Source organism: Gymnoscopelus microlampas (assembly GCF_963454915.1).
Source record: "Gymnoscopelus microlampas genome assembly, chromosome: 2".
Classification (NCBI taxonomy): domain Eukaryota; kingdom Metazoa; phylum Chordata; class Actinopteri; order Myctophiformes; family Myctophidae; genus Gymnoscopelus; species Gymnoscopelus microlampas.
In genome coordinates this window covers 53,405,785-53,421,784 of record NC_139939.1, presented here as the reverse complement: position 1 = coordinate 53,421,784, position 16,000 = coordinate 53,405,785, and the positions used below count along the sequence as shown (strand labels likewise).

Below are 16,000 nucleotides of genomic sequence, written 5' to 3'. Positions count from 1 at the left end.
CCTATCCCTCCTGTCTGTGTAAGTGTCCTATCCCTCCTGTCTGTATAAGTGTCCTATCCGTCCTGTCTGTATACTGTAAGTGTCCTATCCGTCCTGTCTGTATACTGTAAGTGTCCTATCCGTCCTGTCTGTGTAAGTGTCATATCCCTCCTGTCTATGTAAGTGTCCTATCCGTCCTGTCTGTGTAAGTGTTCTATCCGTCCTGTCTGTATAAGTGTCCTATCCGTCCTGTCTGTATAAGTGTCCTATCCGTCCTGTCTGTATAAGTGTCCTATCCGTCCTGTCTGTGTACTGTAAGTGTCCTATCCGTCTGTGTAAGTGTCATATCCCTCCTGTCTATATAAGTGTCCTGTCTGTCCTATCTGCCAATTATGTATCAGACATGCAGCCATTTCGTGATGGTTCCTGTCTTACCTCACTTTGACAGTGGCAAAGACACTGTCAAAGTGACGCCATGTATTTATACAGTATTTCACCGTATTGTCACGTGTCATGTGAGGCTTGACCAATCGGTGTGTCATATTTAGAAAGTGAAAACAATACTCTCCTGCGGAGAGTAATAATAATGGTGGTAAGAGCAGCAACAGCACTAGTATCTGCACTGTCACTGGAGTAGCGGGAACATCCAAAGCCAATCCAAAGCACTTAACAACTCACACACCGACGGCAGAGGAAGGCTCCACCAATGATGCGGGAGCAGTTAGGGGTTTAGTGTCTTGCTCAAGGATACTCTGACACAAAGCAGGAGGAGCCGGGAATCGAACTAGGGACCTTTCAGTACCCAGGCGGCCGCTACCACCCCTGAAGCACTCTGCCGTTATGCCCAGACAGACGACTTGTGAGAGGGAAGGAATGCCCCCTTGGCCTGGCTTTTGGGCTTCAGGCTGAGCTACTATGAGCTACTCTGCTACACTTGCATTTTGGGTTATTGCAATCAAACACAAAGCTTATAGTTATAGCTCCAATGATGTTCTATTTAATCGTGCACTAATACAAAACTGCACATTTCATTTTTCTTGGCTAGAGCTGCCACCACACCTTGCTGCCTCAGTGCATAGTGACAGACCTCTGCATGTAGCCTTCTATAGACTACTGTTTATTTTATTTATTGTCCCTGTGCTATATGTTGCTGATATATTTCTGCACCAATGTGATCAAAATGCAGTCCTTTTCTTTGGTGCTACTTGAATTCCTGCCAGAAGTGAGTCTGATTCTGATGTAAGGCAATAGTGTTGCACCATCCTGGGCTGCAGCCAGTAAAATCATCATGTCCTTATTTCACCCTAGTCTAGTCCCACACACACCAGCTACACTGCAGCTCTCACTTCTGGTGATGTCATCGAGAATCTCCTGTTCCCTTACCTTTCCCTCAATAACTACAAGAGAGACTATTAATGTGTACCTGGGGCTGGGATCATCATACATGCAGCGAAAGATTACAGCACAGCCTAATCTATTTGTGTCCTCTAAAGCTTATTAACAGACTAGACTGCAGGCAGGCTGCAGAGAGAGAGAGAGAGAGAGAGAGAGTGGAGGGGGTGAGTGTGAGTGTGACTGACTGGTGAGAGAGTGATACTGTAGGTAGAGAGAGAGGATGCAATTGTAACTGCAAAGCGGTAGCTTTTCTTTCTGTCCTGCTGTGGCTCTACTCTGCCACTGACGCACCTCTCTCTCTCTCTCTCTCTCTCTCTCTCTCTCTCTCTCTCTGTCTGTCCCTAAGCTCGCTTCACCAGGCTTTCCACTCTGCTGTCCCTCTCTCTACCTGTCTGTGTCCGATCATCCCAAGAAACTCCTGCCGCCGCCGGTTGGACATTTTCTCATTTATTGGAGTTATTTAAGGACAAATCGGGGCGGTGGACAAGATGCTGACGTTGCTCACAGCGATGTACATGGTGGTGCAGCGGACGGTGTCCTCGGAGGTAAGAGGCTTCTGCTTGACTACATACACACTGAGAGAGGCATGCAAACTAAACTGAATGCGTAATGTTACGGTGATGAGCAGATGGTGCACTTGTGTCATGACGACCCAGTGGGTGTATCACGTAGTGGTGTAAAGTAAGTACATGTACTCAAGTACTGTACTTGAGTACAATTTTGAGGTATTTTTACTTTCTTAAGTATTTGCAGTTTTAAATATGTTTGACTTCTACCCCACTACATCTCAGAGGAAAATGTTATACTTTTTCTCCACTACCATTACTGTATATACAAACTTTAGTTACTAGTTGCTTTGTAGGTTTTGATTATTATTACAGAACATACATTAACCACTTCAGCCCTTTACTGTGTATATATATTTCAGCCATTTGAAGCAGATCTACAAGCATACATGTTGAACTTGTGAAACTGGACATTCTGCACAATGAGTACTTTTACTTTTGGTACTTTAGGTATATTTTGATGCCGATACCTTTGTACTTTTACTCAAGTACATTTTGAAAACTGGACTACATTGCAGTATTGCTACTTTTACTTAAGTAAAACATGTGAGTACTTCTTACACCACTGGTGTACGCCTATAATAAGGTCCGTATGTGTAGCCGTAGGTTTTCAAGCATAAAAAATGTTACGGGCCCCGCATCCCCCCCCCCCCCCCCTCCCCCCCGCATGCATGCGTCCACCTGAGTAAAGTCACTGTCTGTGACCCCTGTCATCATTAATTCATGGAGTGTCTTTGACCGTGGCCGTGGCGAGGGTGTTCATTGCACAGCAGCAGTACTATAAGTACCAAGGACAGCTCCTTCACTGCAAAGCAGCCTCTAGATTCCGTAGGACGGTGTTGCTTGCCAAAAAGAACACATACCAGCTAGGTGCAGTGTTCGGTAATATTACTCAGGAGAGTAATATATTTTATTACATATTATATTAAATATTACTTACCCGCAAAAAAAAGAAAGAAAAAAGAGAGGCACAACAACACAATCTGTTTAGTCAGCTCCTTTTAGAACTGAATCCATTTTTTTGGAATAATAATAATAGTCACCAATCTGCCAAAAAGGCTATAAAATAAAGCAGCAATCTCTCTTGACCTTTTAAATGAAATGTTTTCTAAAGGCAGCGAACTAAAGATGAGTAATGTAATATGTACTATTTTTTACATAGTAATATGGTATAATATTACTGTTTTGGCAGAGTAATACCATACTCTACTCGTTAGGAGTCGTTACTGGGTAAAATAATAATATTACAGTAATATATTAAAAGTAACTTTTTACTGCCCAACACTGGTAGAGCGAGCATTAGCTTGTAGATCTGATCTTTCTGGAAGAGCCTATGAATTCAGATTAATTAAGCCCCCACTACATTACATAATGCGACGCGCACCGCCCCAGTTCCCAAGAACCAGATATAGATTTGATGAATTTCCATATAATTATTATAGCTGTATAAGAGTATGATGATACGGTCGTTGGATGTTATGGAGCCTATACTGGGACAGATAACATAACCCACGTCATGTCATCAAATGATTACTGATTCTCAACCACAAACCCTACTCTTAATTGGAGTTGGCTCTGTAGACTTCTATAGGATAGCCGATCTACAAGGCCACAACAATGCAAAGCTTGTAGATCTGCTATTTTTGGCCAATGTTCCCCCATGATATAGGATGCTGGGGTTCCAGTGCATGGCTAAAGGGTCCGGGGACACCCTCCCAAGCCAAATGATTGGTATAGGCCTACTTGGGAACCAAAATGGACTCAGAGTTCACAAATGGAAGCCAATGAAACCATTTGATTCTATTTGTACACGTCGAGTGACATGAGGACAATGAGGATTTTACATTTTAGATCGTGGTCCCAGAGATAAAAACAAAAACAAAAAACAACAACAATGAAACTCATGAAATGGTGTTGACCATGGCCAAAGGCCAGACGAGGCCTATACATGCATATTTTAATTAAAAAGGTTGAGAACCAGTGTTATATATAGCAGGGGTTGACACTAACAGTTGCCCGACTGCCGTGGCAAGTAAATTGCCCGACAGGCAAGTGCATTCTGTCATCATAAATGTTATAGGGTATATATGAAGAACAATGCTACCTTTTTACAACTAGCAGTTGCACTTATTCTGTTTTTTTAAAGTGACTGTTGCCACTCTGCAGCTATCGATTGGATTTCACATGAATTCGTTCTACAAGCGCAAATTTCACCTATCATTTTATAATGGAAAATGTACTTTTCGGGCAAGTGGGCATGACCTTTGGGCAAGTAGAACATTGCCCAAAGGTTGCCCAAAGGTGTACCTGTACTTGCCCGTTGGGAAGGAACAGGTCTTGCCTCTGAGACCTTAGTGTCAACCCCTGTATAGGCTACTCTGCAGTGTTTGGAAACATTAACTAGTACAGTAGATATGAACTTGGCCTAGTGTGACCTCCCCACCTCTTACCTTGATGTTATCTGTCATATATTAGGCCTGCAGTTTCTTCATTTCTGTTGAATCAGTGGTGTGATCGCTGATCAGTGGTTCAAAACCCACCGCAAACTGTGACGTTTTGTCCATGGATAAGCCATTGAAGCCAGTTTCTCTATGGGCAGCTGAATGTGTGCAACGTGTGCATATCCAGGCTATTCTCTGCCGGTGGTGGATAAACAAAGGTATAGAGATCCTTCAGATCAGTGTGTAGACCTTTACTTAAAGGAGTAGTTCGCCCCCAAAAATACCTATTTTCTATCAATTACACACCTTATGAAGTCTTGAATTCACAGAGATGTTTTTGTTTTTGTCGCATTCTTAATAAAGAATTTAAATAATGAAAGCCAATAACTTTATGACCGGCGTAGTCTCCGATAGGAGACTCAAAGAGTCAGTGTCACACTGTCACACTGTCTCTCACACACACACACACACACACACACACACACACACACACACACACACACACACACACACACACACTGTCTGACTGGCCGCGCACGTGAATATTTTGTTCCACTCGCGATGAAGTGACCCACACACACACACATATATTGTCGTCGCGCCAGACGTTCGCCAGCGAACACACACAGTATATAACTGAGCTGTGTTAGCAGCCAGAGCTAACATTGTTACCAGTTAGAGCTAACACGATGTATAATATCCCTTCCGTTTCAAGATGTTGTGTAATGTTGTAGAAATGTTGCATCATTTAGTGTGCGTCAAATATGGGCCAAAAAGAGAATACAAATGTATGCTGAACAATTTAAAGTAGACTATGCAATGGCTACAGGCATGATGGATTTTTTGGCGCATTCTTTTGGGGAAATTGGACACGTAGTCTGCTAGAACGAAGCTCATAAAAAGAATGCGGATAAACAGGAAGTGGCGAACAACAAGCCAATTGTAATAATAGATCACCTTAACTTGCGCATTCTTGCGGACGTGCCGCAACATAAAGGCCATAACTGTAAAATAACGAAATCTTATTTTAAAAGTTGCACAGTAGGTTACCACTGCAGTCTGCTAATCACCAAGATACAATAAGCACAGTGCCACGCTGTGCCAGACAGTGTTACAAAATGAAATGCTGCCTCTCTGCTGTAAATGCATAATGTGTCACAACAAAAGGCAACCCGTGCCAGAGCCACGCCCTTCTGAGTTGTATCCAACAACCACAGGCCTTCATCAAGCAAGGCAAAAACGCACAATCAATGAAAATACACAATCCATTAGGCACTCAAATAGGGGTGCATTTCTCCTTTCCGACATGTCGCCTTTCCGACGTTGACTAACCCTATACCTAACCCTAACCCTAACCTTAACCGCACGCGGAAGCCACTAGTCGGAGTGGTGAGATGTCGGAATGGAAGGAGCACCCCCTCAAATAGGCCTAGGTCTGTCAGGTAAAAAGCCAATAAGCAAAACCAGTTGAAAACCCCTGCACTATGACTAAGGGTAATAAGATATAAGAAAAATGTGCCATTTTCTCAACAGTTATATTACTTAAAATAAAGCACAATTTGTGCTTTATTTTAAGTCACACATATTTTTTCGTGCTGTACACACAAGATTTATTCATAATATATTTGAGGTAAAAACATATTAATTACAATGCTGCCTGAAACAAGTATAATCAATTATATCAACATAATCATTATTCTAGTCTCTAGCTTCAGGAAGGAGCTTGAACCGTGGATCAAAGGATGCAAGCATTCTGCAGACAGTCTGCTCGAGATGGTAGAATGGAAGTGGACCTCGACAAAAAGCTGGTATTTCCCCCAGAAATAGTGGCTACAACACTCTGACCAGACATGGTCCTGTGGTCTAAAGCAGCAAAGCTGGCATATGTCGGGGAGCTGACTACCATGGGAAGAAGGGGTTGAACACGTGTATGAAACATTTTTAAATATTCTGACCTGGCAGCAGCTTCCCAGAACAGCTGGAAGACCCTCATATTTCCAGTAGAAGTGGGAAGTAGAGGCTATGTCGCAACAAGTCTGTTGAAGAAGATGGGGGTGAGGGGTCACTCCCTCCAACATGGCAATCAAGTCTGTGTCAAACGCTGCAGAATAAAGCAGCACCTGGCTGTGGATAAAAGGGAAAAATTAAGACTAATTGTGAGATGGGAGATTATGGGACATTCTGCATTATTATGCAGAATTTCACAAGTTTCCAAATCTATAAAAATGCTTTGAAAATAGCAGAAGCAACGTGTCGTGAGCTGGTAGATTGGCTATATTTTCAAATAGCCTAAGCCTAAGTATACATAGGGCTGAAGTATATTTTGTAATAATAATCAAAATGTACAAAGCAACTAGTAACTAAAGTTTTCAAATACTTGTAGTGGAGTGAAATCATTGAAATTGCAAACACTCCAGTAGAGTCAAAACACCTCAATATTGTACTTAAGAACAGCACTTGAGCAAATGTACTTAGTTACTTACTTTACACCACTGGCTTTGTCCAGACTTGCAGAATCCAGGTAGTGCTTCATGGCCTTGGCTGCAACTTCCAAGACAAGGCTGTGCAGTTCCGGTGTCAACCACTAGATGCCAGGAAAGCTTAGGTTACATTTCTCAATGAAACCAGAGGAGCTTTCGCTACTTCTCCTTTTCAGAAGTGTGTCTGCCATATATGGAGAGGCGGCGGGGGGGGCGTGGTTTAATAGGAACAAGGAAGCAGTCTTCCATGGGGGATTGAGTTCTCTTGCGTCGAGTCGGAGCGATAAAAGCGGTTAAAACGGCCCGCGTCCTTGAAAAAAGCAAGACTACAAATCCCAAGCATCAGAGATCAGCCGGTCACCTACCGTATGACAATCCAACAGAGGTGACCCCAGTCTGTCTAGTCCAGAGAGGGAGAACACAGAGCAGTCCTTTACAGTCATAATAACAGGCACTACATCCTCATCACCCGCTAACGAAATGGTAAGATGGATGCTAATATGTTTAATGGCTGACATAGAAGAATGTGTGTATGTGTGTGGATGAAGATGATGATGCCGATTAGAGCACGAATGTTCTTGACAGTGAACCTGAATGTAGTGCATATGGATGTTATAAAGAAAGCGGCCAGAAGTTGACATTGAATGGAGGGCGATGATCGACACATCATTGTTGTTAATCCCACATTTTTAATGATGATTTTTAAAAGTTTGCTGAAGGCATTTTGGAAGCTGTGAAGCAAGTGGATGCGTCATTTTGCCCAGAGGGGACATTTTATTATCGTTAAACCTTATTTATTAGCGCAGTTAAAGATGGAGATGGTGAATGAAGGTGATGAATAAAACAAAGTGGGAAGGACACTTTGTACAAACGGCGGGCGATGCCATTAGATTTCTGCGGCCTAATTGTGGGGCTATGGCTGGATTATTAATTAATTCATTATAGGTAACACGTGCTGTGCGACAGGCCTGCAACACAAACGCTAATTGGATTTATCAATTATCAATTTATCGATCAATTAAGATGAATGATTAGGTGAAATACGTGTTACACGTGCGTTCGGATGCAGTTACTGGCTCCCCGCTTTGTTTCCTCCATGATCCATCTATGTAGGTCAACATGGCATTACTGTTTTCTGTCTTTTTTGTGGTTCTATAGGCCGAACCTATCCGTGTTCTGGTGACCGGTGCAGCTGGACAGATCGCATACTCCCTTCTGTACAGCATCGCCAAGGGAGATGTGTTCGGACATGAGCAGGTAAGAATTACAAAGTACCTTTTAATATAATGTCCAACCAGAGGATTATTATACACCAGTGGTTTTCAACCTTTTTCACGTCAAGGACCCCCACATTGACACATATTAGCCCAGGGACCACCATTTGCAAAGATATGCCAGGGACCCAACCATTTTGATTTATTGGGGGTCCCAATCTACACTGTATCATCATCATTAGTGTTCTTTTAACTCTGAGAGTGTACTGTACCTCTCAGAGTTACAGACATATAAGGGTCAATTTGGTTCCTAACTTAATTTGGCTGGGGACCCCCTGGAAACCCCTCAAGGACCACTGGTGGTCCCCGGACCACTGGTTGAGAACCACTGTAAATATACACAACAAGCAGCAGCATTCTTATTCCTTTTAAACCAGCTGTGGTTCATACAGTAGATTAAACAGCTGGGTAGCCTACTACAGTATGTTACATAATGTGTGAATAATACATGTGTGTTCTTTTTACATGGGGACACCGCCTTAATTAATATATATATTCACTGTTCCCTTGCAAATGAATGTTAAGCACTATGCAAGTGTATTTAGGCCTTTATGATGCTGCTTCAAAATGACACTACACCAAGTTTCAACTGTTCATCATTACCTTCGTATGGGCATATAAAGTGGTTCTGAAATGATGTTTGCATCTGTATGGTCTTGTCCACAGCCTATCATCTTGGTCCTGCTGGATATCCCGCCCATGGTGCCGGTTCTGGATGGGGTTGTTATGGAGCTGCAGGACTGTGCCCTCCCACTCCTGAGAGGCAAGCTATGCACACTAATATTCTGCTGAGTCATTGGCTGAGAACACATGGTGAACCATGTGTAGGGGCACAACAGTAAATCGAACTAATTGATTATAAAGAAAATAATAGATTCATAACAATCCCTATTTTGGGTGCGTCATTATAGGCAACGTTTTTTTTTTTAAATACAAAATATTTCTCAGTGTAAATAGCAGATCTACAATCTCACAACGCGGCACGCGTTGTGAGATTGTAGATCTGCTTTTTACACTATAGCTCAGCTATTTACACTATTGCTGAACGACACTGTTGTCAAGTGTTAGGCCGTTAAACATGCTTGATTATTCGAACAAGTAATCAATACAATAATCACTAAGAAAATGATCGATGGTTGCAGCAGCCCTAAACATGATGCTACCATATCATATTCTGCATGGCTCTGGTATGTACTCTTCTGGCATGGTTATCTGCAATGCACCATCCCCCACCCCATCCATCCTCCTCCCTCCCCATCTGGTAAAAGTTTTGGATGCTTTGGACACAGTGTAGTCTAAGCTCTGTGCGTTCCCACGTTCTTTCTGTGTATCGACACACACACACACACACACACACACACACACACACACACACACACACACACACGTGGAGGATGTATGCTTGGAAATAATGAAGTGTATAGGGTTGTGTGTGCAGACATGAACATTAGTGCAAATATGTAGGTTTTCTTTTCTAGCACATAAAAGATGCAGCCTCTTGCTGCAAAAGTAGGAAGGAGTGTCAGCTGCAGGTCCTGCTATTGGCCGGTTCTCAAGGCCTCATGGGGGAAACTCCAGCCAATGGTGTTAGTGGTGGGACTACAATGGGGGGAGTGGGCATTCGGGGCGTCTCCTGCACCAGTGAACCCAGACTGGAGTCCAATCAGATAACACCAGTGTCCATCACAAATGACTAGAGACCCTACTCTACTTATCAACACAAGCAGTCCCCTGGGAGAGATTTCAAAGAATGTATTCATTTATTTTTTAACCCATGATAACCTGAGGCAGATTCTACAAATGTTTACTAAATCCTAACAGTTTTCTGAAAAACTTATGTTGCTTTATCAGTGGTTCTCAAACTTTTTAATTTCAAGGACCCCAACATTATATGTATTTGGCTGCCGACCCCCATCTCAAAATATTATGTTCCAGGCACCCCCGGAAGCAAAGATTTTAGTTTAAAATGTTTGCTTTGAAAATATGTATATTCAAAGATTTGCACATATTGTCACGAATTTTCAAAAATGGCAGATCTACAAGGTCATAGCGCGGCACGAAGTGACGTGCTATGAGCTTGTATATCTGCTATTTTTGAATAGCCAACCAATGTGCTATCTATATGTATAGTGCTAGCTAAAATGACACGGACGCTTTCCTGGTTTTAATGGGTTAAATCTGCTGTATATTTTCTTACACTGAAATTCTTCCAACTTATATTAGGATCTTAATTGATCTCTTTGATCACACATGCTACTTGTGTATCAAGCAGTTTTTAATGCTTTTTGAAGTAGCAATAAAGCAATTTAATTCTAACCTAATAACAAGAGATTGCTAGTACCGGTAGATAATTAACATCCGCTGCAGAGCAACGGAAATCAAACCATTCCTATTAAAGTAATCCCAAGTTAATGATTCCCTCCCTAATGCCCCACAGAGGTGATCCCCACCTCTGAGGTAGAGGTGGGCTTCAAGGACCTGGATGCCGCCATCTTGGTGGGCTCCATGCCCAGGAAGGAGGGAATGGAGAGGAAGGACCTGTTGAAAGCCAACGTGGCCATCTTCAAAACCCAGGGAGCCGCCCTGGAAAAATACGCCAAGAAGACCGTCAAGGTGAACTTGAGTGTTTAATATTCGGGGTCCAACCGTTGCACTGCCTGGGCAGTCCTGCAAATAAGAGCCTGCTAATAAAGATTATAGAGGTAGGAGAGAATAGCAAAAGGGGAACATTATTTGTGGAACACCCTGGTTGTGCTCCTGGGTGTTTGAGAATATGATATTATTAACAATAATCAATTTAGTTTGTAGTGTTCTTTTCATTAAAAGTGAAGTGCTAACAGAGGTTATGCAGTGAATAGAAAGTCAACTACGATGAATTAAACGCAGAAAACAGCCTTCTTTAAAAACAAAATAAAAGTTGATTGTTTAACAAACACAAAGTTAAGACACAAACAAAGGGTTATTTTTGTCTAAATTAGACCAGACCTAAGCTAGCCTGAAGATGTAGGAAATGAAACTGCTTGCACAACGTATTCCTTCTCCATAGACAAAGGAAACCCTATTTAACTCGGTTCATTTTGTAAGGTATCATTTAGTTCCGTTCCACCCACAGCCTAGCACCTAGTGTTGGAACAGCTCCACATATTTCCACAGCTAAAAGCCTGGCATGATTCCAAAGCTAAGGGATCAAATTTTCCTTTGCGTAATGTTGTATGCAGTAAGCTAAAGGATCAAAGTTTCTCTGTGTGTAATTCTGTATGCAATGAGTACACAACAGAAAGGTCTGCACAGCGTCATGAGGGCCCCTGTCCTACAGTGTGTCCTTGTTGCACCCTAGCTTCATTATGATGAAATAACCTTCACCTCCCCAGTGACCAGGGTCATACCGTTCACATGCCAGGAATGTGTGGAGAATGTGGAACGGGCTGGTCTGTAAAGTAAAGGTTCTGTTTTGGTCAAACTCATGTTTTAGCTTTGTATATTTCCATTTGTGTGAAGGTCATTAATGGGCAAGCAGCAATATTTGCTGCCCTGTGTACCCATGTTTTCCTAAGTCCTCCTTTAAATCCCTCATGTAATTGTAACCAGGGATGTGCATTACTGATCAAAATGTACTGTTCTTCTTGAGACAGATTCGTTTAGAAATCGCATCACAATGAGCCTGGGGAGGTAGCATCAATCCTGTTAAATAATGACAAACTGGAAGGCAACAGGAGAATAGTTGTTTATTGGTATTTAGCCTTGATATTTATTGGTGTCTAAACCCCAGAACATTAATTTATGATTGTGCAGTAATTGCTGTGGTGTTGTGTTCCTCAACAATAGCATACACTATTATACAAGCAAAGTAAGATGACTTTCAATGTGTTCAAGGTGTGTGAAAGCTAAATGCAGAGCATGACATTTTCTTCTCCAGGTTTAGCTGCAACCACACGGTATAAGCTACTTGGTTAGTGGGTCTGTCACAAACTGAGAGCTAGGTGCAGCTTATCACGGATTAAGTGCTTGTTCACTTGAATAGTTGAACAGGTGCTCTTTGTTTTTTGATACAACAGACACTAGGAGGAAGGAAAACACTAGGAGGAAGGAAAACTACAATTAAAATAAGAGATGTTCTTACGTTACGGTTCAAACAAAGCTAGAAAAAGTAGAAAAGCTTGTCCTTACTTACCTACTTTCCTCCATCTGCTTACCAGGTCTTGGTTGTGGGAAACCCGGCCAACACCAACTGTCTGATCGCCTCCAAGTCCGCTCCCTCCATCCCCAAGGAGAACTTCTCCTGCCTCACTCGCCTGGACCACAACCGGGCTTCATCCCAGGTTAGACTACCAAACACACAGTCAAATTCAGAGTTCATTTAACTCCAATGTCAAAAATGTACCATTTTTGTAATGTATTTACTATTTTTAGACTTAAATTAATGCTGTGGATTTCACCGTGCACATGTATGACGAGTGCACATATGGCTGATATACGAGCCTCAACTGTAGCATAACTCCAGTGCAATTCCTGACCTTTATCTGTAGGTGGCGATGCGTTGCGGTGTGGCTGCCAACCATGTGAAGAACGTCATCATCTGGGGCAACCACTCCTCCACCCAGTACCCCGACGTCCACCACGCCAAGGTCAACGTGGGGGGCAGCGAAAAGGCTGCCTTCGACGCCGTCAAAGACGATGCCTGGCTCAAAGGAGACTTCATCTCAGTCAGTGGAATTTTTAATTTTACTCTTCATCATTACAATAATGTTTTATTATGTTCATACAACTCACAGGAGGGCATTTGGATCTAAAGTGCCATCCAGTAGCCCCTACACTGAGTTGCTGGGATCTGGTTCTGATCTGGATTGATATATTATGACTTTGAAGGTTGTCCCAATTTGATAGAAATATAGATGCATTATTTTGCCTGGCAGGTCACTTAAGAATAAATCCTCATTTCCAATGGGAGTCTAGCAAGGGAAAACACATTCATGGCAAAAGGAATAAGATAATAAAGTTCAGATGGGGGATAAAAGAAGATGGGTTTCTTTGGGCTCAAAAAAAAAAAATATTTCAACATTGAGATCTGTTGGCTAGTTTTAAACTATAAAGCTACCCCTTTGTTCTTTTTCTAAACGTTCCCTTTTGTCCTCTCTCTCCCTCCTGTCCAGACGGTTCAGCTACGTGGTGCAGCTGTCATCAAGGCCAGGAAGCTTTCCAGCGCCATGTCTGCCGCCAAGGCCATCTGCGATCACATGAGAGATATCTGGTTTGGGACCAAAGAGGTCAGTCTACACATGGAGAAGATTGTAGGACGTGACTTTGGCTTTCTGAATCTGACAGTGGCTGTGTCTCAAAATCTGACTAGCCACTATCCAGCAAACGCAACGTTTTTGCTTCTCATCTCTTTTTACTACATTACTTTTAATATGCTCACCTTTGTCCATACTGAAAAAGTATTTAGTCATTTACTATAGCTTCCAGTTTAAAGTGAGAAAGGGGCCAAATGAAGGCACTCTTCATAGTATTCTGAATAGGACTGACCTTAATGCCTTACTAACCTTAGGCAGCATGTTTTCAATTTGAGACAGCCAGTGATGGATATAAATTAGATCAGGGTTTCAGACGGCCAGTGATGGATATAGATCAGGGTTTGAGACAGCCAGTGATGGATCTAGATCAGGGTTTCCCAAACCTTTTCAGCAAGAGACCCAGAAGAGAAATTAGTTTTCACTATGTATGTTTTTGGGGACATTTTCTTTCTTTTAATCTAGAAATTGTAGGAAAGGTTAAAAAAGAGATATTTACTTGTGATCCAAAAATGCTGGGCCTTTAACTCTCTAAATGCCACCTCAGTTCATCGTGGTGATCATCTGTACGATAATCCAGAACATGTTTTATGGTTACAAAACTACATTTTTTTTGTCACAGAAACGAGAAATATTACAGAATTTCTGCAACAAAATAAAATCTCATTCACACACTGTAGGCGGCCATGCAAGATGCCAACCTGTTCTTGGGGAGCTGTTACTGTAGGTGTTGATTATGTAGGAAGCCTGGTTGCATAGTGAGTGACTGTACATTTTTGTCTCTCAACAGAGCGAGTTCATCTCCATGGGTGTGTTTGCTGGTGGAAACAAGTATGGAATCCCAGAGGACCTCATCTATTCATTCCCTATCGAGATCAAAGTGAGTTATCTGATCAGATGTTGCCAAGCCATTCACAGCAAATGTGTTTCTCTTGTTCATAGCATTTTGCTGTAATTAAAACTGCTCATGAATTTTGGATGTAGAGCATTTTTGTAGTAAATCCATTCAACCACTGAGCAAGAAGCATATTCTGTATAACTGGGTGGATGCTTTTGTCCAGAGAACGGTCATTCATGACATCCCTGTATTTTTGGTGCCAGTGCCATCAATGGGAATCAAACCGCTGATAAAGGGAGACCCCTAGTGCAGCGTTATCATGCTCATCCCATTGAGATATGCACTGAAGGGAAGTCCCAACCCTTGATAAGTTAGTGCCTTACTCAAGTTTCACAGAAAATAAATGCCTAATCCTTGCAGGGGGAGTAGCATAGCCTGTTTGCTGAGTTCAGAATCACTTTAAGATTCAATATTTGATTACGTCCCTTATACAAGAGTAAAAGGCTTAGGTTTCGGTCCATAGAAGACAAAATGGGGGGTAAAGGAACAATGAACAATAGTAGCAGTAATTGGAAATAACTCAAATGTATACGATAACCAAGTCTAGTTCGAGGTTCGTACAAGGCATTTTGGTGATATTTAATGGAAGCCAAGGAACTTTCCCTATATTTAATGTGAATCTTATAATTCTATTGTGAGCGCAAGTAAAAATCTGACATAGCAGTACATGGACAAGAGACAAAACTCACCGCTTTATACAGAGGAAGCGGATAACATTGCAAAAAGTCTCTTAGTAGCGAGTTGCATCATAGACCTAATGATTCCTCTCATCTGCAGAACAAGACCTGGAAAATTGTCGATGGACTAGCCATCAACGACTTCTCTCGGGCCAAGATGGACGCCACAGCAGCTGAACTGGTGGAGGAGAGAGACACCGCAATGGCCTTCCTGTCCCAGTGACTCCCATCTCCCTCTGACCCTCAGCAGCACTTAGATCCCTCAAATGCTCCCAGCTCGCGGCTGTGACAATGAGCCCTCCAATCTTAACGTTCCACTGGTGTTCTGCGAGTCACCTCTCTCTGTGTGTAAATGTGTGTCTGTTTCAGTCGGCCACCTCTTCGGGTTTTAGGAGAACCTGCGTAATGACCACAATCTGGCCTTCTGTCTGGAAGCCACTGAGAGGTTGTCCGTGTTGGTAGTTTATAATGCACAATATCTGTCCAGAAACTGTAAGGGAACATGTCATTCAACAATAAAACAAGATGACTGATGAACCTGACTGATCGATGTTTACTGGTTATTAAATGGTCTCATTAAAGGACGACTTCACCCATTTTCAACCTTTTTCAACACTAATGCTCATGATAATATGGGTACTTTTTTTTTTTTTTGTCTACTTGGTCTGTCTCAGAGGAGGGCTGTGGACAGTTCAGAAACCCACTTACCACAGAAACCTACTTACATCATCGATGGGAAATTGAAGCTAATAAAAACTGCAGGCTTTCTATTCCTGCCAAGTTCACGTTCTATAATGGAAGCCATTTGTTCTTGTGTAATAAAAAGTGAAAACTAAATTTAAAATCTTAAAAAAGAAACATGCCTAATGTGTCCCGTAGGCGGGTTTTGAAGTGTCCACAGCTATTTTATCATGAGCATTTTTCAGGACCCACTAAATGAAGTCGTCCTTTGTCATGATTTCTTCTTAATATGTTATGCTTTGGGTATTTTTCCTTTCCATA

The 16,000-nt window shown here is 42.1% G+C and overlaps 1 protein-coding gene across 2 annotated transcripts; it reads left to right on the top strand.

Annotated features, from left to right (window-relative positions):
- Window positions 1-1,638: 1,638 nt before the first annotated feature.
- On the top strand, window positions 1,639-15,540 carry LOC311065523 (malate dehydrogenase, cytoplasmic-like). 2 transcript variants are annotated; one of them, XM_084085905.1, is made up of 9 exons: window positions 1,639-1,919; window positions 8,020-8,118; window positions 8,802-8,898; window positions 10,573-10,748; window positions 12,332-12,454; window positions 12,662-12,838; window positions 13,286-13,399; window positions 14,214-14,303; window positions 15,099-15,540. In XM_084085905.1, the coding sequence occupies exons 1-9, from the start codon at window positions 1,863-1,865 to the stop codon at window positions 15,219-15,221; spliced, it is 1,056 nt and encodes a 351-aa protein (XP_083942031.1). In that variant the 5' UTR covers window positions 1,639-1,862; the 3' UTR covers window positions 15,222-15,540. The 2 variants fall into 2 exon arrangements, with proteins under 2 accessions (XP_083942031.1, XP_083942032.1); XM_084085906.1 differs by lacking the exon at window positions 1,639-1,919 and adding an exon at window positions 7,218-7,344.
- Window positions 15,541-16,000: the final 460 nt, after the last annotated feature.